The 20,067-nt window shown below is 37.2% G+C and overlaps 4 protein-coding genes and 1 non-coding gene across 6 annotated transcripts; 4 read left to right on the plus strand and 1 right to left on the minus strand.

The window, feature by feature from the left end:
* Window positions 1-472: 472 nt before the first annotated feature.
* Window positions 473-10,812, plus strand: SCC3 (sister-chromatid cohesion protein 3). The gene is made up of 22 exons (XM_021423807.2): window positions 473-813; window positions 905-1,127; window positions 1,438-1,550; window positions 1,830-1,922; window positions 2,332-2,495; window positions 2,590-2,826; window positions 2,937-3,081; window positions 3,190-3,368; window positions 3,482-3,627; window positions 3,711-3,829; window positions 4,430-4,603; window positions 4,774-4,935; window positions 5,024-5,224; window positions 5,305-5,442; window positions 5,532-5,735; window positions 5,815-5,959; window positions 6,216-6,322; window positions 6,482-6,619; window positions 8,617-8,879; window positions 8,977-9,101; window positions 9,300-9,614; window positions 10,391-10,812. The coding sequence occupies exons 1-21, from the start codon at window positions 766-768 to the stop codon at window positions 9,611-9,613; spliced, it is 3,438 nt and encodes a 1,145-aa protein (XP_021279482.1). The 5' UTR covers window positions 473-765; the 3' UTR covers window position 9,614; window positions 10,391-10,812.
* Window positions 10,813-11,229: 417 nt separating this feature from the next.
* SWA1 (transducin family protein / WD-40 repeat family protein) lies at window positions 11,230-13,086 on the minus strand. Its single transcript, XM_021424679.2, is given in 8 exon segments — window positions 11,230-12,106; window positions 12,109-12,444; window positions 12,447-12,536; window positions 12,539-12,580; window positions 12,583-12,812; window positions 12,814-12,853; window positions 12,856-12,903; window positions 12,906-13,086. Coding segments are annotated over 8 exon segments (1,605 nt in total). The 5' UTR covers window positions 12,937-13,086; the 3' UTR covers window positions 11,230-11,318.
* Window positions 13,087-13,222: 136 nt separating this feature from the next.
* On the plus strand, window positions 13,223-14,200 carry LOC110413738 (histone H2AX). Its single transcript, XM_021424680.1, has 2 exons — window positions 13,223-13,607; window positions 13,765-14,200. Exons 1-2 carry the CDS (start codon window positions 13,410-13,412, stop codon window positions 13,984-13,986), a joined length of 420 nt encoding a protein of 139 aa, XP_021280355.1. The 5' UTR covers window positions 13,223-13,409; the 3' UTR covers window positions 13,987-14,200.
* Window positions 14,201-14,484: 284 nt separating this feature from the next.
* Window positions 14,485-14,557, plus strand: TRNAA-UGC (transfer RNA alanine (anticodon UGC)). Its single transcript has one exon. It is a non-coding gene; the product is annotated as a tRNA-Ala (tRNA).
* Window positions 14,558-14,561: 4 nt separating this feature from the next.
* On the plus strand, window positions 14,562-19,487 carry LOC110413484 (uncharacterized). 2 transcript variants are annotated; one of them, XM_021424314.1, is made up of 12 exons: window positions 14,562-14,775; window positions 14,875-14,974; window positions 15,105-15,213; window positions 15,825-15,913; window positions 16,659-16,715; window positions 16,923-17,031; window positions 17,109-17,213; window positions 17,312-17,376; window positions 17,814-17,917; window positions 18,015-18,079; window positions 18,478-18,532; window positions 18,977-19,487. In XM_021424314.1, exons 1-12 carry the CDS (start codon window positions 14,718-14,720, stop codon window positions 19,135-19,137), a joined length of 1,077 nt encoding a protein of 358 aa, XP_021279989.1. In that variant the 5' UTR covers window positions 14,562-14,717; the 3' UTR covers window positions 19,138-19,487. The 2 variants fall into 2 exon arrangements, with proteins under 2 accessions (XP_021279989.1, XP_021279990.1); XM_021424315.1 differs by having other exon boundaries at window positions 14,564-14,775; window positions 17,109-17,210; window positions 18,977-19,482.
* Window positions 19,488-20,067: the final 580 nt, after the last annotated feature.

Here is a 20,067-nt window from a genome sequence, read left to right on the forward strand (position 1 = left end):
CCAAAAATTTACAAGTAATTATTTTTCCTACTCTTTCAATTTAGTAATTACAACTAAATGGAAAAAATTTTGATTGCTAATATATAAACATAAGGTTTCGAATATTTTTAAAAATATTTTTTATTTATATATTATTTTATTAAATTAAAAATAATAATAATACATTAAATCTTGTTTATTAATATAATCTTAACAAGTGTTTATATCACTCTTCTCGTAAAACTATTACTGACACAAATTTCTTTCAATATTGATTATTTATTTTACTTATTAGTTATTAGTTGAGTTAGTTATATTTATTAAGTTAGCATAGTTGTATTTTAGAGTTTTAAATTATTTTATTAAGATAATCTGAAAGAATTAACATTCTAGGCGTAAATAAAAGGCAATTCGATTCTTAAATGACTTAAAATAATAAATGAAGATTGTGGGTTGTTATTTATTTTAATTTATAATCTACATTCTACTGGTAGAGGTGTAGGTCATGTTGCCACTGTTTCAGTTAGCGTCGAGTTGATCCAGTGCATCGGTTGTTATCATATGACTCCATGACGTCCTCACACGAAATCACCCTCACCCTCAATCAGTAAGATCTCACGGCCCTAACACTTTGGAATTTCCTTTGGCGGGAGATTTCATTTCACCCCTCTCTTTCTGCTAATCCAGTCCAACTTTCTTTGGGCAAATCTTCATTTCTTCTCTTTCTCCCTCGCTGTACTTCAATTTCCCGGTCAAGTTCTGTAGTAGTAATTCAAATCCTAGGTCATGGATGACGACGCGCCTCTAGCCTCCGAAATTACCACTCGCCGCTATGTAATTCCTCTACTCTCTCTCTCTCCAAGCGTATAAATCCGTACTTGTAGTATATCAATTGACCTAATTTTGTCGTAAATTGGGTGTGCAGAAAAGGGCTAGGGCTCAACCTCGGGCCGCTGGAGATGAACCGAGCAAGGCAAACGGCAACGATAGGGAGAATCAAGAAAGGAGCAGCGATGCCAGTGATGGCAGCCCCAACCCAGAGGAGCGGGAGGGTTCTCCCGATGATTTCGAAGAAATTCGTCCTAAAGCTAAGCGAAATCGAGCTGCTAAGGGGACTTCTGATGCCCCAACTGGCGAGAGATTAATCGGTATGTGACTTTGATGCTCTTTTGTTGTTGAATCTTTTAATTTTATATGTTTGTACTGAAGATGTATAGAGTGATGAGGCTTATGATCTTAGTTCATGTTGGCTACAGGTTTATACATTTGACTCTTGCCATAGAATTTTCCTTTTTTTTTTTTTTATTTTGAAAATTCAGAATTGCTCCTTTTAAGTAGTAGTATTTTATACGTTGTGCTATGAAAAGTAGCTTCCTTGTGGCTGTCCAATTTAGGGATGTTACTTGTATAGTTGATTGTGGCATTTTAATCTTCTTGTTTCGATGTGATTGTCTTCAGAGGTTATCAAAGGTGATGGTAAACGTATTCCTGAAGCTGTAAAGTGCTGGGTGGAGCGATATGAGAAGAATCCAAAACCTGCAATGGTTGAACTCTTGATGATGCTTTTTGAGGTAATTTTTGCAGAACTATGAAAAATGCTTATCAGGGATTGAAGAAACAAGTAAAATATTTAAGTTTCAACTAAGTGCTCACTATCCACAATTATATAAGACTAAATTAAGGTCCTTAAAAAACATAAGATGTTGAACGCAAGTGGGAAAATTCCCAACTGACTCTGATACATTCTTAATTCTCTGAACCAATAAACTGCCTCCTTTGAACTTTTCAACTGCATGCCTTTTTCTCAGTATTGGAGTTTGGGACTGACACCAATATTTATGATTCCACAGGCATGCGGAGCTAAGTATTATATCAAGGAAGAGTTTCTGGATGAGACTGATGTTGATGATGTTGTAGTTGCTCTTGTCAACCTCGCTCGAAAAGTATCCCCTGCCCTGATTTCTTGTTTTCTTTATATCTTGTGATGATTCCAATTTTGGGGTTGCACCAATAATACTTGATACAGCAATATATTTTCTATGACCATGTAAAATGCACATATTAAGGCTTTTCAAAAAAAAAAATGCACATATTAAGTTCTCTTTTCCAAGAAATTTTATAACTTGAATTTTTTCTGTACTTAAGCTACTTAATTTAGGCTTAACATTTTACAGAATACCTATATGTAAATCCTTTTTCAATTCTAAAAGCATATCCATATTTCTATGTTTTCCATACACCACATTGGTTAATAATTCATAGCCATCTTTTTCTAGGTGACGTAATAACTTATTTAAGTTCAAGCATCTGAAACTTTCTATGTTTTGTGTTGGATTAACTGTGAAACTTCAGGGGGAGGTTGAAGATTACCAAAGTTCAAAAAGGAAGGAATTCAGGAATTTCAAGGAGAATCTTGTTTCATTCTGGGACAATTTGGTTGTTGAGTGCCAGAATGGGCCATTGTTCGATAAGGATTTGTTTGACAAGTGCATGGACTATATAATTGCACTGTCATGGTTAGTATGGTACCATTGTGAAGTGCTACTTTTTTGCTGCATTTATGAGGTGACTTATTATGATTTACATTTGCCTGGTGTTGAAACTGAGCAGCACCCCTCCAAGAGTTTACCGTCAAGTTGCTTCAGTTATGGGTCTTCAACTTGTCACATCTTTCATTTCTGTCACAAAAAGGCTTGCCGCACAGCGTGATACTACTCAGAGACAGTTAAATGCTGAAAGGAAGAAACGAGCTGATGGACCTCGTGTGGAGTCGCTAAATAACAGGTTATCGGCAACTCATGAACAGATACTTGTGATGGATGAGATGATGCGCAAAATCTTCACTGGGTAGGATCTTTTACTTGATTATCAACTTTAAGTATCAACTTGATAAATTTCTGTTTGATAAAAGTTATGTTTGTATTCATCTAACATGGTCTACATGATGCTTTTTGAAGGTTGTTTGTGCATCGATACCGAGACATCGATCCTAATATCAGGATTTCATGCATACAGTCTCTGGGTGTTTGGATTTTGTCATATCCTTCATTGTTCTTGCAGGATCTGTACTTAAAGTATCTTGGATGGACATTAAATGACAAAGTACAATTTGTTAATGGAGTTATAAATTGATATTTGATTTTATTCTTACTAACTGCTCCATAAATCTAATGTGCTCTATTTTTCCCCGTCATGTTATTGTGTTCGAAGAGTGCTGGTGTAAGAAAAGCCGCTGTCCTTGCATTGCAAAATCTCTACGAAGTGGAGGATAACGTGCCAACTCTTAGTTTATTTACTGAAAGATTTTCTAATCGGATGATTGAGCTTGCTGATGACATTGATGTTTCTGTGGCTGTCTGTGCCATAGGGCTTGTAAAACAATTACTTAGGTAGGCTATTTTTTTTTTTTGCTGAATCTTTTCATTGTTTTATTGCTTTTTTTTTTTAATTTGTTTTATGGAGATGTCTGTCCACTGAAATTGAATCTTTCTTTGTTTTGCAGGCATCAGCTTTTACCTGATGATGACTTGGGTCCTTTGTATGATCTACTTATTGATGATCCACCAGAAATCAGGCGTGCCATAGGAGAATTAGTATATGATCACTTAATTGCTCAAAAATTTAATAGTTCCCAATCAGGCTCAAAAGGTTTTGGATCTTCTTGAGATTTAATTATCCTTTTGTTCATAAACTATTATATCAAATAATGCTCTTGGCAACATCCTTTCCAGGCAATGACAGTGAAGTACATCTTGGCAGAATGTTGCAGATACTGCGGGAGTTTTCAACAGATGCCATTTTAAGTATATATGTTATTGATGATGTCTGGGAGTACATGAAGGCCATGAAGGTATATAGTAATTTTCAAAAATTTGGAGACTTTGACATGATTAGGGAAAGTGAGGTATTGGAATAAAGGTTGGTACCTACTCAATCTGACCGTTTAAAGGTCGGGGAGGAGAGGCAATACTGCATAAATTGGAAATTTATGTGCATCCTAAGATGGGGTTGAGTGGCATTAAGCAAGGTTGGGTATAGTACTTGTTGCATGCAATTTTTATGAGGAAGAAAAATGGAAGTAACAGTTAATGATTAAATAAACAAAAAAGTCTAAGTTCTAGAAATGTTTACCCTTAAGAATTTATCTTTTCCAAAGGCATTTTTGTCCCTGTGGTGCATGTGAATGTTCGAGGTAAACTATATTGAACTTTTAAAATGCCGTTAGTGATTGTGATAGTTTTTACAGAGAAAACTAGTTATTTGGAATGTCCTAGGAATGTACTTCCAAGTTCTGCCTCCACGTCTAGCTCTATGAATCTGGCCTACATACTTCTGAGGAACAATTACCTCATCAATAAATAAAAGTATAAGGTATTCAGAAGGACATCGATATGCCTTAAGTGTATACCGTCTTTGGTACTCAAGATTGTAATTTGTATTTTGCTTGCAGGATTGGAAGTGTATCATCTCCATGCTCTTGGATGAGAATCCATTAATTGAGCTAACTGATGAAGATGCAACAAACCTGACTAGACTTCTCTTTGCTTCTGTCAGAAAGGCTGTTGGAGAGAGGATTGTTCCTGCATCTGATAATCGCAAGCAATATTTCAATAAAGCTCAAAAAGTATCTAAATTTTTTGTTTCTTATCCTTATTTTCATTCTTCCTCAGCTTATTCAAGGATTTAGTTACAATATTATGTTTCTTTGCATTACTAGTATGGTGATTTTCTCTGCTTTGTGTTGCCACTCCCAAAGAAGACTAACTCTCAAATTATATTTTTCTTAAATATTAGGAAATATTTGAAAACAACAGGCGTGATATAACTGTTGCCATGATGAAGAACTACCCTTTACTTCTACGTAAATTCATGGCTGACAAGGCAAAAATTCCATCATTGGTTGAGATTATTGTGTATATGAACCTTGAGCTTTATTCTCTGAAGAGACAGGAGCAGGTAGGTGATAAAGTTGCTTGTTAGTGTGAATTATTATATAGTTTTTATGCCTTTTTCATTGTTAGTACTGATATGATTTCCCTGTCAGAATTTCAAAACAGTTCTTCAGCTCATCAAAGATGCATTTTTCAAGCATGGTGAGAAGGATGCATTGAGATCTTGTGTGAAGGCTATTAAATTCTGTTCCACTGAAAGTCGAGGAGAGCTGCAAGATTTTGCTCGTAACAAACTAAAAGATCTTGAAGATGAGCTTCTTGATAAGCTTAAATCTGCAATTAAAGAAGTGATTGTATGTTTCCATCTGAGCCTTTTATCTTGATTGTGGCCTTGTTGACAAATGTATAAAGTAGACAAATTTTAAATTTGCAGGATGGTGAGGATGAGTATTCCCTTCTTGTAAATTTAAAAAGATTATATGAGCTTCAATTGTCGAGGCCTGTATCAATTGAAAGCTTATATGGAGATAGTATCACGATCTTGCATAGCTTCAGAAACTTGGATGATGAAGTAAGTGAAATGAACAAAATCTAAAAATCTTTCATTTTGTCTTTTCTGACCCTTGTGTTTGTTCATAACTGCTGCTCATTCTCATTCAGGTTGTTAGTTTGCTGCTGCTTAATATGTACTTGGATGTGGCCTGGTCTTTGCACTCCGTTATAAATAGTGAAACTGTCACTGAAGGATCCTTATCCTCTCTCCTGTCTAAACGAGATACCTTGTTGGAGGAACTTGAGTACTTTCTTAATGCCCCTCCAGAAGTTAGGGAACGGGGCAAATCTGGAAATCAACTAGCCTGCAGGGTAATACTTTTGCCTTAATATATGTCTTTTTTTTTAATCCAGAAGACTTTTCTCTAATGAAGTTTATGTAATGACCCAGGTGTGTACTATACTAGCAGATGTTTGGTGTCTGTTTAGGAACACTAATTTTTCATCAACCAAGCTTGAAAGATTAGGATATTGTCCGGATGTCTCTATTCTTCAAAAGTTTTGGAGGCTTTGTGAGCTACAGCTCAATATTTCAGGTGATGATTTTTTTCATTTCTTTTTCTGAGCTCAATTTTTGAAATACTTAAATTGCTGGTAATGGGGCAGTCACCATCTGCGCAAAGCATAATAGTGGCATCAAACTAGAGCCAAGTAGCTGTTATGCGCTCTCTGCCCTTTTGTTTACGAACATCCTTTAGGTGTTGGTCGGATGCTTTGATGAGAATTTGTATCAAACTTCTCATTGCTATTTATTTGCAAATTTTAGAGACTCCTTGCACGTGTGTATTGCAGATGAGACAGAAGATGAAGATGTTAACAAAGAGTATATCGAGGAGACAAATAGAGATGCAGTCATGATTGCTGCTGCAAAGTTAATTGCTAGTGATACAGTTCCAAAGGTCAGTGTGTGCTGTAGAATTTGATGTGCTATTTCTTGCATTCTGGGAGAATTTTTTTGTTTTACATTATACTTATGAAGTCTGCTTATGGTAATTTGGTTGCAATACTGTTGCTTTTCTTTCTAAAGAAAACTTAGTCAAAAACCAATTCCACTGCAGGATTATCTTGCTCCAGAGATAATTTCTCATTTTGTGATGCATGGAGCTGGCATTGCAGAGATTGTAAAGAGTCTGATCACGGTTCTGAAGAAAAAAGACGATGATGTCTCCGTTGTTTTTCTAGGAGCATTGAAAATGGTAAAATTCATTACTTCAATTATCATGGTGAAATCTAGTCAATGATGCCGCAGCTCATGTGCTATCTACAATTTCTTTCATTTGCAATATGGGAAAATGCCAACGTGTCTTTTGAAAAATATCTACTTACATGCTAATTTACTACTGGAATTTTTTTTATTTTCCCTTAGGCATAATACCCAAATAATCCCTCAATCTTTACAAAAATTGGAAATAAGGCCTTTATCTTTTATTGCTTGAAATTAGGGCTAAACTCCTATTTCATTGTAAAGAGGCTTTAAAACATAGCGGAATATAGAATAATTCGTTAATGGTTGCTTGGCTGGCTGATGTTGGAAATAGAAAACATTGACCTGGATTTATTTGGATGAAATGGATAGTAAATACTCAAGGAGATGGTATTTTTGTAATCCTGGTAACATTCAAATATAAAGAAAAAGGATTAGCTTCAGAGGGACAAAAAGGGGTTAAGTTTTTCATTCAATGGAGAAAGGAAATTTGAAAGCAAAAGGAGAGAAGAAAGAAAGTTTTGGTGGAGTTTCAAAATTTTTGAAGATAGAAGAAAGAGGAGAAGCAAACCTGAGTTGGTCAGAAATTTAAGATTCGCAGCACATCATCATCCTATATCAGTAGACTCCAAGCATTAGGTTGCAATGGATGGTTTGACCTAGGAAAGCGCTTGTTTATATCTTCTCTGAATGTCCAAGCACAAAGCATTCTAGACTAATTGTTACCCCGGAAATATCATGCGGCATAATTTCACCCTTTTTATGGAGCTCAACTCTTTTATTTCAAGAAGGATATTCTAATTTTGCAAGTTAATAAACTCTAATCAATTTCCTTATATCTTCTCCGCTACATGAATTAAAAAGTCAAAGTTCCTTCTTGTTCCTGTTCTGGTTTTTGTTCTTTGCCTTACTGTACTTCAATTCCAATGTGCCAATAAATTGAAGATCCCTTTAGTTGTATTTGTGCCTTGCATTATTGCAGATTCTCTTCAACAATTCTCCTTTCTTCTCTTTTTCGTTTTTGTTTTCCCTTCTTCAGATTTCTTTCCTTTTGCTTTTATAATTCGGTAATTCTTGTTTTTGCCAGCTAAACATAATTTAAATTGCTTTAATTTCCATGTGACATTTTTCTCTCTTTAGACAGTGCCAAGTACTTGCCACCAATGCCAGATAGTAAACCCCCTTAGCTCTATTGGACTTCTTTTCACCCATTTTCTGATTCAATTATACAATTATGATGAAATAGGAATTTATAGCCTTAATTTCTCGAAATAAAAGATAAGAGGGCTTATTTCCTCTTTTGAGTCAAGTTGTAGGGCTTATTTGGGTATTATGCCTTTATCTTCATAAGTTCATGCATTAACCTCGTGTATGTAATGAAGGGGGATATCTTAATAGGATTGATTATAAATCATGAGATTTACTTGCATGCTTATTCACAGCTAGAAATTCTTTATTTTTCTTCTCTAGTACGTGCACAAACCTCATGTACCTCATGAAGGGGGAATTTCTTAGTAGGGTTGATTATAAGTTCTGGGATTCAGCATCAAAGCCGACTGACCAACGTTCTTGCAATTAAAAAAAAAAAGTGAGAGGACAAACAAAGCTTTTTCTTCTTTTCACAGCCATGAATCTAACATCAATGACCTGCCACCTGTGGGGAGTAATGGCTGAAAGTGCTTTTTTGTATAGGTTGTGTGAGACTATATTCACATGCAAAAGAGTTTGCTCTATTTTAAGAATAATTTTGTCATGTTTATTGAAATTAGTAAAGTTATTTCTTGGGCTTTGAGTCTTGTCCACTTCAAATCAAAGATCTGTTCTTCAGAGTTTGCAGGAGTGGCATGTAGATTATAGAAGGCTAGAAGTATAACTTTTGAACAGGCCTACAATTGACCTGTGGGAGAAGCATCGGTAATAGTTGATATGTGCTGGTCTTCGTTTGTATATCCCCTCTAATAGTTGAACCCATTTTGTTTATTTTACCAGGCCTACCATCGACATGTTGAATACTCCAAAAGTGATGATGTATCCCTAAAAAGCCAGTCTTTTCAGGAATGTAAGAACCTGGCTGCTCGGCTTGCTGGAATGTTCATTGGTGCTGCTCGGAACAAGCACAGACCAGAGATTTTAAAGATTGTTAAGGAAGGCATCGAGTATGCCTTTGAAGATGCTCCGAAACAGCTGTCTTTTCTGGAGGCTTCTGTGCTTCATTTTGCATCAAGACTTTCTTTGCCTGATATCCGAGACATGTAATAAATCTCTCTGATGCCTTGTAAAATTATTCTATTTCATGGATTAGACAGGGATTGACCATTGTGCCTCACTTAATATTTTATTATTTTGTAGTCTGAAGGATGTCCAGAAGCGGACGGAGTATGTAAATACAGATGAGGATCCAAGTGGGTGGCGCCCTTATAATACCTTTTATGATAGTTTGCAAGAGAAGTGTGCAAAGAATGAAGGCATTCAAGGTACCAGTGAATTTCACTTCAATCATTCCATGGTTCTTTTGTATGTGAAATGAGAAATTTTGATTGCATGTTCCCAAGCAGTGCAGTTTTCTTCTAATAAATAGTTTTTCCTTTTACTAGATCATATCATCATTTTTGAGTAAGAGACTGTTCTTTAGATTTTGATTCAAGAGCTAATTAAGCTGATATGAATTGCAGATGAGAAGGAACTGACTACTGCAAGACGTAGGGGTCGTCCTCGGAAGCGGCGAAATATTGAGGGGAAGAGACTTTTTGATGAGCACAGTTCAAGTGAAGAAGAGGATTCAATTAGCACATCAGACCAAGAGAATGCTCAAGGTGAGGGAGATAAGGAAGATGAGGAGGAAGAGGATGATGCTCCTTTGATACATTCACTTAAGTCCTCATCTAAGTTGAGGTCATTACGAGTGTCAAGAGAAGAAAACAGAGGCCATTCAAGGGCTGGAGCTTCTGGAAGAGCTACGGATAATTTAGCTGCTTCAAGGATGTGAGGTGTGAAATGCTTTTTCTAGTTTCCATGCATGATTTGAAAATTGGTCTTGTGGCTAAGATAAGAATTTAGAAGGTGAAGTGTCGGCTTCTAATGCTTTGCTTTTGTTGTTTAAAATTGTGGTTGGGCCCCTGCTTCTATCTATTATTGACTATCAACAATGATAAAAGACACCATAACTTGGGGATTTATGAAGTCTGGCGTGGAAGTTGGTCCTGAAATTTGAGTTTCTGTTAGAAAATGCCATTCTAGGATGTTTGCCCCATACGTTCATCTGTATGACAACATTAAAGTGCTTTCCAACCTTGAGCATTTGAAATACGGCCTTAACGCAAAGCTAGTTTTCCAGCTTATCAATGTAAAACTTAATCAGTCACACTTAGCCGTCTGTTGGTTTATCTTCTGTTTGCATTAAATATCCTACATGGTTTATGCTTGACATAGATTATTTATTTTGGCCATGATCTATTGTTAGCTTGTTATTAAGACCTGATATATCCTTTGGTATAGAAATTGGAGCATAGGAAAAAGCTTTTTGTTTTCCTCTTTTGCATTTTGATTAAACAAGTAATAAAGGGGAAAACTTGTCAGAATAATGACTTGTCTTTTTATGGATGTTTGTATCCCATTTCATAAGTTGACGACTGTGTTTTTTTTAACCCCTTCCTTGACGGGAGGGTTTATATTTTTCACTTGTAATAGGAAATTAATGCTTGTGTGATTGGGTATGGCAACTTCACCATGTGCTAAATTGATTACTTTGATTTTGATCTTGCAGGGGCATCCAACTAGCACAAATTAGGTGTAGCTGATTTTGTAACTGACCAGTGTATCTACGCTTCACAATGCCCCGACTGTTGGAATTGTCCTTCATTTAGCAGAGCTCCAATATCCAACATCACCCTGCCTTAATTAATCCTTGTATGGTGTTTATAATGAAGAATCATCTGGCTTTCACGGCCTTTGGTAGTAGTGAACGTGCATAGCATGGCAAAATGGGTCATTGCTCCGAGGCTGACTGTAACCATTATGTTTCATACAAAGCTAGTTACCGGTCCCCAAATTTTATGACAAGTATATGCAGAAGTGCAGCAACCCAGTTTTCAAATTTCCGACCATGAGACCTGCTACATTGAAAAATTTTTGACCTACATTCTATAGATGATGCATTTATGCATGTTATACTTATATGAAAAATAATTCATTCCTATTGACATCAGATTTGAAAATTGAAGTCTAAATCCAGTTAACCGGCCATTTAAAGAGAAATCATTGTATGTAATTCCTATTGAGAATCAAATAGTACTCCCTATAACCTTGACTGAGTGCAACTCATGGCTGGCTCGCTAAAGCTGAAAAACCAAACCTTACAAATGGAACAAAACTACATCACCAATTCACATGAAGATGTTTCTCAAAATGGTATATATCAATGGCACTGCCGGAAACCCAATTTGAATTTAACAGTGTCTACGAGGTTGGTCATCAACCATGGCGGCATGGTGCAAGTATAACAGCATAACTAAAGAGAAGTGCTAAAAAATTTGCATAAGGGGAAAAACTGATATGATATTTCTAAGCATGGTAGCTTAATTTCCTTCAATAACACATTAAACAAAGATTAAAAATTTGAGGGGCTTCTCTCATCACGAAAAAACCTCAAGCCTGTAAAGCAAGTAATACAAAAACAACAAAATGGCAACAAGTTAATAAATTTTTTGTCTTCTTCCAGCAATCCTCAATAAAGGAGAGATTATACCCTGTATTTCTTGCAATGAGTGCTGTATCCTTATTTCTTCCTCAATTGATCGCTTAAGATTTCTAATATGAACCTTCAAGGCATCCGAACTTCTGATATCTTCAGCCCTCATCTCAATAACCTTCTGTGTCAACCCCATCAACAAACCAGAATACCTTGGCATGGTTGCATGTTTATGCAGAAACATTAACAATAAGCCAATCTCCTCCGTGTCCAAATTTGAGACGCATTTCAATAACTTTTTCCTTGCTACCAACTCCTCCATTACAGCAACCACATTCTCTGGGTTCTTCCTACCCAACACCGAAACCAGTGCATCCTTATGCCTGAACTTCTTCAGCAACTTATCATGCTCTGCCAATTTTACCTTCTTAGTTCTCATTACTAGATAATCCCCCTCTGCTGGCTTCTCACTCTGCCCTCTATGAAAATACCTAAAATATGTAGGCTTCAAAACCCGTCTGCCCGGCTCCGCTATGCTCCCAAAACCTAGAAGATCCCCCCCTCCACTCTCGACATTCTCCTTCCCCTTCCTTCTCCCTGCAAATATAATCCCATTTGATGACCCAATCACTCTAGTCCTACAATCAGGCGAAAAGCTAACCGACATAAGGGGAGCAGGGAACCTCATGGAATGAGTAATCTTCATCTTACCATAATCAAAAACCTTCATATACCCATCTAAACCAACACTCAAAATCCTATCCTCCATTGCCTCACCCCCTCCATTCCCTGGCCAACTCTTCCTACACAAATTGAAGTAACAGTTTTATTATGACTCTCCATAGAATAAACCATCCTCCCTCCTCCAATCAAATCCCAAATCTTCACTGAATTCCCACCGGCAGTTGCAATTAATCCACCAGAAGGCAAATAAATAACATCTTCCACCGGTTTCCCATGATTCACTTCCAAAACTGACCTCGAATTCTCGACTCTTACATCCCAAACCTTAACAGTATGATCATAAGAACCTGTTATAAACATATCAGCACTTACCGGACTACAATCACCGCACTGTACATAATCCTTATGACCCATCAAGTCCAAAACCACGCTTTCCCCAGCAACATCCAGAATTTAACGACAGCATCCTCGCCCCCGGAGAGTAAATGGAGCTTATCAAGAACTGGATACTTGACGAAACGAACCGGACGGATATGGGGCGGAGGCGACGAAGTGGGGTCCGGGTTTTGACATCGAAGACTGGATGAGACCGGAGAAGGCGGAAGCGGCTAAGAGGAGGCCGTCGAGACGGAAGGAAAGTGAGGAAACGACGTCGGTGAAGGAGGAGATGGTGGAGGAGGGTGAAACGTCGTCGTGGGAGAGGAGGAAGAGGGGAGAAGAGAGAAAGGGAAGTGGAGTGGCAGCAGCAAAAAGGTGCGGAGGGAAGGGGAAAAGGGAGGGAAAGATTGAGAGGATAAGCTTTGGGATTTGAGTTATTGAAAGAAGACCAGTACTTGGATTCTGGGGTTTGGGATGGGTTCTCGGTTTAGGTTTTAGTTTTGGTTTGATCAGGAAGGTTTTTGAACTGTTGTTTGTTGCTCTGGTCTGATTTCCGCCATTTCTGTTGGGGGTGGAGAATTTCGCTGCAAACTGGAGGTTTTTGCACCGTTTAGGGTTTTGGGATTCTGGGGTTTTAGGGTTACACTTTGCTGCAATAAAACGGTGCGCTCAAGGGAAAAAAAGGAATAATTTTGCTTTGTAAAGCCCCCTGGCTATTCCGAATACAAGTTATAATAATAATACTAATTATTTTGAGCCCACGGGCATTTTTGCATTAAACCAAGACGGCCGAAAAGGGCAAAGAATCAGCAAAGGGAGAAAGTTGGAAAAAAAAAAGGAAAAAACAATCAGCTATTTTAGTTCCACGCTGGTAATCCGTGGCTTTCACCCCTGAACCAATAAAAATCAACTGCCTCTCTCGCAAGCCAGCTTCCCACTCACTTTATAAACTCCTTCATTCCCACGTCTTCGTCATTGATCGCCACAAACTCTCCATTTTCTGCCAAACTAATAATCTAGGGTTTCAAAAGAGATGAGCTCAACGGGATCAACAAAGGGAGGCAGAGGCAAGCCTAAATCCTCCAAATCTGTTTCCAGATCTCAGAAAGCTGGCCTTCAGTTCCCCGTCGGCCGCATCGCCCGCTTCCTTAAAGCCGGTAAATACGCCGATCGCGTCGGCGCCGGTGCTCCCGTCTACCTGTCCGCCGTCCTTGAATACCTTGCGGCTGAGGTCGCTTCCCTTCTCCTTTTTTGCATTTGCTTGATCTTAATTTGTTTTTAGTTACTTTGATAATGTCGGACCGTTAATTAACGCAATTAGGATGAATTTGACTGTATGATGGTAAAACTTAAAAATGGTAAAATTTTCTCTTCCTTTGATAATGCAGGTTCTTGAGCTTGCTGGAAATGCAGCTAGGGACAACAAGAAGAATCGAATCGTACCAAGGCACATACAACTGGCGGTAAGGAACGATGAAGAGTTGAGCAAGCTTTTGGGGACTGTAACGATTGCTAATGGAGGCGTTTTACCGAACATTCATCAGAATCTGTTGCCGAAGAAGATTGGTAAAGGGAAGGGTGATATCGGATCGGCTTCACAAGAATTTTAGAGACTGTTTTTAAGAGTGTGAGAGAGTCTCCTTGATTTGGATAAAATGTCAAAGGATCGAATTGTTTTCGATGGGCATTTTTTTGAACTTTCAATTGATCTTTGTAAATCCTAAATTTAGGGTGGTTTTGCTTTGCTTGAATATAGGTTCGGCGAATTGAAATGCTACCTTCTCTTTCTTAGAATCAAATGAATATAACATAAGAATTAAGACATTTCATCCTACGAAATGTTTAGGAAGTTTGGTCTTTTTGCTGGTCAGATGAGCGCCTTTTTCCATACCATTTCTACTTTGCAATAATTTTCTTGCTATGCAACACTTATTTTTCCTTCAAGTTAAGTCTAACTTACCATTGCTTTGATATTCCTGGTATTCAAAATGGTTGGATTGTCCAGTTCTTCGATATCAATTTTGATTTACTGGGTGTTTGGCGGCGTGAGTGGTTATTGATTGCTGACTGAGAAACTACAAATTGTCTCTTGGATACCAATGTCGGTGGGGGATGTAGCTCAAATGGTAGAGCGCTCGCTTTGCATGCGAGAGGTACAGGGTTCGATACCCTGCATCTCCAAGTTCGTTTTCCGTTTTGGTTTATTATTATCCGGTATCGACACTTGCAATAAACGACCACACGGTAGCAGAGCCTGGAAGTTTCCATTATCTTCCCACACCTGATAAGACGGAGAAGTTTCCCGCCATTTTTCTCTAGGTTTTGCTTTACGCTAATAGGAATGTCCGTTCCTCTGTTCAACCTTTCTCCTAATTTGAAAGTTTCAAGGCTTTGTTTAGGTTTGTCCATCATTATACTGTCAGCTGTCTCATGTCTGCAAAATCCAGCAAATTGAAAGCTCTAATCCTCCCTCTATCTCTCTGGGTTTTGTCCTTTAGGAACAATGACTTTTGGCGAGCAGAACTCTCTTCCTCAGTCCTTTCGTCTTCTCGATCAAGCTTTTGACGCCGGAATCAACTTCTTCGACTCTGCCGAAATGTACAATTTCCCCCCCACTTATCTCAAACCCATTCTGGGTTTTGGCTTTCTTTTGGTTTCTATTATATGTTTAACACCACAGGCCTAAGCAATGGTAATTTTATGTTCATATTCTGTTTTGGAACTTTAGGTATCCAGTTCCTCAGCGTGCTGAGACTCAAGGGAAGAGTGAGGAATACGTTGGCCAGTGGGTTAGAAAGAGGAAGATCTCCCGTGATCTTGTTGTCATTGCGACCAAGGTGAGTTTTCTTTCTTGCCTTGTCAGATGCTTAACTTATTGGTTGATGTCTTCTGATGATCAGTTTCCATTTTGATTTCTGTACCCATCTCACTTAATCTTTATTTGAGTACGAGTGCACTCCAAATCTGTATAGGGCATTAGTTTAGTCTCATTGCAAGAAAAGAAGAAAAAGAATATCAGTTAATGTGTTTTGGTATTTAGTTAAATTTGCAGGGTCAGATTTGTTACAGTAGTTGGAAGAATTTGAATTCAGGCTCTGCATGCGACTAAATCTTTTTAATGTATTGACACTTTTCAGTCTGAGGTTGTGCATGTGGCACTAGTATAATGTACACTGTTGAATAATTTCAAATTGACAAAGGATGTCTGTTTATGCTGGCACCTCCTGAGCTCTAAATATATGCTTTAATCTGTTGAACAGAACTGTGGTGAGTTAGTTGTTAAGTGTATAGCATTGGTTGTGTAGACTTTTGATGATTCTCATTATGTGGGAAATATAAATTTTGAAGTATTTTCCTAATGGTGTAAATCTGTGAATCTATTAATCTTTTCCACACATTCAAAAGTTTTGCATTGAATGTTGATCATAACAAGTGGTTTATGAGATAGGTTTCTGGGCCATCTGGGCAAATGAGCTGGATTAGAGATGGGCCAAAATGTTTAGATGCAAAGAATATTACTGAGGCTGTAGATAACAGGTCAGTTCCAGATATTATGATTGCTATATCATCACCCGTTTATTTAGTGCATTATTATGTTTTATGCTAACCTGCTGTGTATAATTTCTTTATCACTTGTATCAAGGGGAATTCTCTTGCTAATTCTTGATTGTCCTCGCATGTTAACTTACCCTTTTAGGCCCAGTCTTAAAAGTATTTGATTTTTGTTTCCTTGAACAATGCTTTTGGTATTCTGAATAGTGAACCATTTACTGACTGAATCTATAAATTATGATTATTTTATAATAGTTTCAAATTACCTCTGAATCTGGTTTTCTTGGCCTTTTTCATAGGATGTAACTTGTTTCCTTCAATCCATAGCTTTTGTTACTTTGGATCGTCAAACTTTAGTGACTAAATCAATAACTTGTAGTAATAGACTCATAGTTTATCAGTTGCAAATATACCTCTCTGAATTTGGTTTGCAATAACTGATTGTAGAATTTTGAAACTACATTTACTCTCTGCTTTTGTAGGTTGGATAAATAGTAAATACTGGTACAACTGGAGTTACTGAGAAAACTATTATCTAACTTAACCAACATCATTTGGTTTTACCATGACTGCAGATAACCACTATATATCTATTTCCAGTATAATGATGTGTATGTGTGTGTGCTCGAGTACTAACCATACTGCTAAAAATTGATTTCTAGTAAAATGATGTGTGTAAGTGTGTGTGTATTCTTTTATACTCTAATGATATCATGTTTGAGTTTTGCAGTTTAAAGCGTCTGCAAATGGATTACATTGATCTATATCAAATCCACTGGCCTGATCGGTTTGTATGTAGATCTTATCCTTCATTTATTTCCCTGGGGTTGCGGTTGTCGAGTTGCCAATTTGAGACAAACTATGATGTAAACAGAGAAAGAGACAAATAACTTAATGAAATATTGTCTCATATATTTAGTTTATTTTTCTTTTCTGTTGCTTTCTCTATAGCACAAAAACATCATTTTAAAGTGATTTATGGCTGTGTCTACAGCTATGTTCCTATGTTTGGGGAAACTGAGTATGATCCGGTCCGACAGTTCTCTTCTGTCCCTATAGAGGAACAACTTGATGCTCTTGGCAGAGCTGTTGATGCTGGTAAGGTAAGTGATATATAATGTGTTTTGCCTCTACACTCTCACAGATCAAAATTTAGTAAAACAGTTGTTTTGACTGGCAGATCAGATACATTGGACTCAGTAATGAAACACCATATGGTGTCATGAAGTTCCTTCATTTTGCAGAAAGAAATGCTTGCTGCCCTAAGATAGTATGTGTGCAGGTTGTCTGTACTTTTCTGGTTAAAAGCAATGCATCCTCTCTGTCTCTTTCCTTGCTTTATCTATGTTGAGGCTGATAAAGACCTTATATTCTTTATTACAGAATTCATACAGCTTGCTCTGCCGAACTTTTGACTCTGGGATGGCTGAGTGCTGTCATCATGAGAGGTATACTGCAAGTTTTAAGTATTAGATGAAATTTAATTCATCATGTAGAGAATCATGATTACAATTTGAATTGCCAATCTCTGGAATATAGTGGAATTGATATGAATAAGTTATGATATTATGTTCTTGCACCATGTTTTTCTTATATATAATTAAAATTGTCATTCTGAATACGATGTATCATTACAAATACAGAATTTACCTCTGCAGTAATATGTCTATGACAAAAGGGACCTACAGCTGCTTCTCCTTAATGAAGTGTTATAGAATTCTGTCATTTTTGCTCATCATGCAAAAGACATGTATACTTGTATCATTCTCTGCTCAAAAATTAAGAGTTTGGGTTTCTGAAAATTCTATGGAAGTTACTTTTGTTTACTCTTTAGTTTGTTTCACTCACTTGTTTAGTTCTTTGTTACACATTCAATATTTTGTAGGATCAACTTTTTGGGCTACAGCCCACTTGCAATGGGCATACTTTCAGGGAAATATTTTGCTGCTGATGGTGGTCCCCCTGATGCTCGGTTAAATCTTTTCAGAGGTTGATTGCCAACTCTTTGATTTATAATCCATTGTTTTGGATTCCTCCAAATTACCATTGAGCTTTTTATTTATTAAATCTCATTTCTGCTTTGTAGGGAGATACTTAGAAGGGGAATCGCGATACAACCTGACCAGAAACATGTTAAAAGCAGCTACGATGGTAAGCAAATCATTGTCAGTTATGAACCTAGACATTATTCTGTGACACTCTTTTGCAATTTCAGTGGGAAAAAGGAATCTGTTTATGCATTTTCTACTGAGTTTTTGTATGATGATTAATTCAAAATGGGTTTAATGGAGGACACCTATCAAGAAGGATGTTGAAGAATGATCCAAAGTAATAATCTGTGAGTGAGAGTACATGTGGACCATGCTTGGCATACTGGTATGTTTGGTCACAAAAGCATAATTGTTTGATGTGGAAAGCTTTTTGCTCACAGCTTGTTGTCTTTGTCAAGAGTAAAACTTTACTTTTACATGCCATACATCTCTGTCGATGCTTAATGCATTTGAATAAAATTGACATTTTTAATTCTATCTGCCTACCTGTCTTTGCAGGAATATCTTGGTATTGCAAAAAAATATGGTCTTCATCCTATATCTCTTGCAATTGGTATGTAATGTGTACACATGCCTACACATAATGATATTTCCTCTCCATATTTCCAAGTAATTTTCACATATACCCATTAGTTGGTGAAAGCTGCGAGTATAACATGCTCTAAAATTTGAGGATCCTTAATGATTCCGGAAAGTATGGTTAAATTGGATATGAAGTTTTCATCCTTGCTGCCTTAGGTTTCAAAACAAATCTCAAAAATTGGAGATTAAAGCCAGTTTTGGTTTTAAGGTTGGAATGCCTTGGATGTATGAGTTTACGCATGTACATTTAAGTGCAAAGGATTTGAACATGGTATTGAGCCATTTTCTTTTTTCTTTGTGGAGAGCTTTGATCTGTTAATATCTTAATGCGTTAAATCATTTCTGATTCTTACTCTTCATTTTTGTTTTTGTGTTGCCTCTAAAACTTTTCCTTTTCTCAAATCGTTTGCGGCAGCCTTTGTCTTGAGTCATCCTCTGGTTGCAAGTGCTGTATTTGGAGTGACCAAACCGTTGCAGCTTCAGGAGGTAATCAGTGCATGCAATGTTGAGCTCACATCTGATATTATTGCGGACATCAACAGAGTTCATGCTAAGTTTCCAAATCCATGTCCCTGATCAATATTTGAATATTTGACATGTTGTAATTTCTTCCTGATTTGGAAGTTTTGAAATTAGCTAGAACGATATTCATGCTGCTGTCATAGCCAGGTAAGACCAATTCAAGAGGCGATTTTTCAAAGGCAGATTTAGACTTTATTTCTTCGTTTATAAATATATCTGATGAACTGCAAACAAGATCAAGCTGGCATTTCACTCAACCTTATAATGTGCTGGGCTGTAAGCTGACAGCAATTTTATATGGAAAGCATGTGCTTATGCTTAACTTACCGTGGAATTGAATGATTTGCTTTTTGGTATAATTCTTTAAGAGGGTGACTTTGCCATGTTTTGAGCATGTTGCCTCCCTGCTTTATTGGTCCATGTCCGTGATGTGTGATCTTCCTGCCGCGGGGATAGAAAATGAATTAGGGATAGAAAGCGACAAAATTTTGGGAATTTGGCTCGGGGAATTCGAGTGTCACGTCCGAATATGGGCTCGGATTCGAAATGCGACGGGTCAATGGTGCTGGGTCCCAAAATGGTTACTTTATTCCCAGTTTATTACTTGGGTCGTTCTTGTCGTTTCAATGGTTGAACGTTGAAGGAGTAGAAAGTCATCAACGTTCCAAGAAATGGTCAAGGGATAGAAATCATACTGGTAACGAAATTGCGTGTTATTGACAATACCTAGACTGCCAAAATTTTCTCTTTTTTATTTAGTCAATACAAAGGCAATGTGTCGACGTGGATGAATATAATTCAACCTGCTTTTCCAGGGGCATTGAGGCAGAGACCGATTCTGGCAGCCAGGTTTCAACAATCTATTAGCCAAAAGCTTATTCTAGAGACATCATTTGTTTTACCACTTTATTGATTTTTAACTTTAAGCAAATACTTGATATGAAATAACAGCAGATGGGTTCAAGCTGGGCTCCTCTTTATATC

The sequence above is a fragment of the Theobroma umbraticum genome, unplaced genomic scaffold, assembly GCF_002168275.2.
Source record: "Theobroma umbraticum cultivar Fairchild unplaced genomic scaffold, ASM216827v3 scaffold_4.1, whole genome shotgun sequence".
Classification (NCBI taxonomy): Eukaryota; Viridiplantae; Streptophyta; class Magnoliopsida; order Malvales; family Malvaceae; genus Theobroma; species Theobroma umbraticum.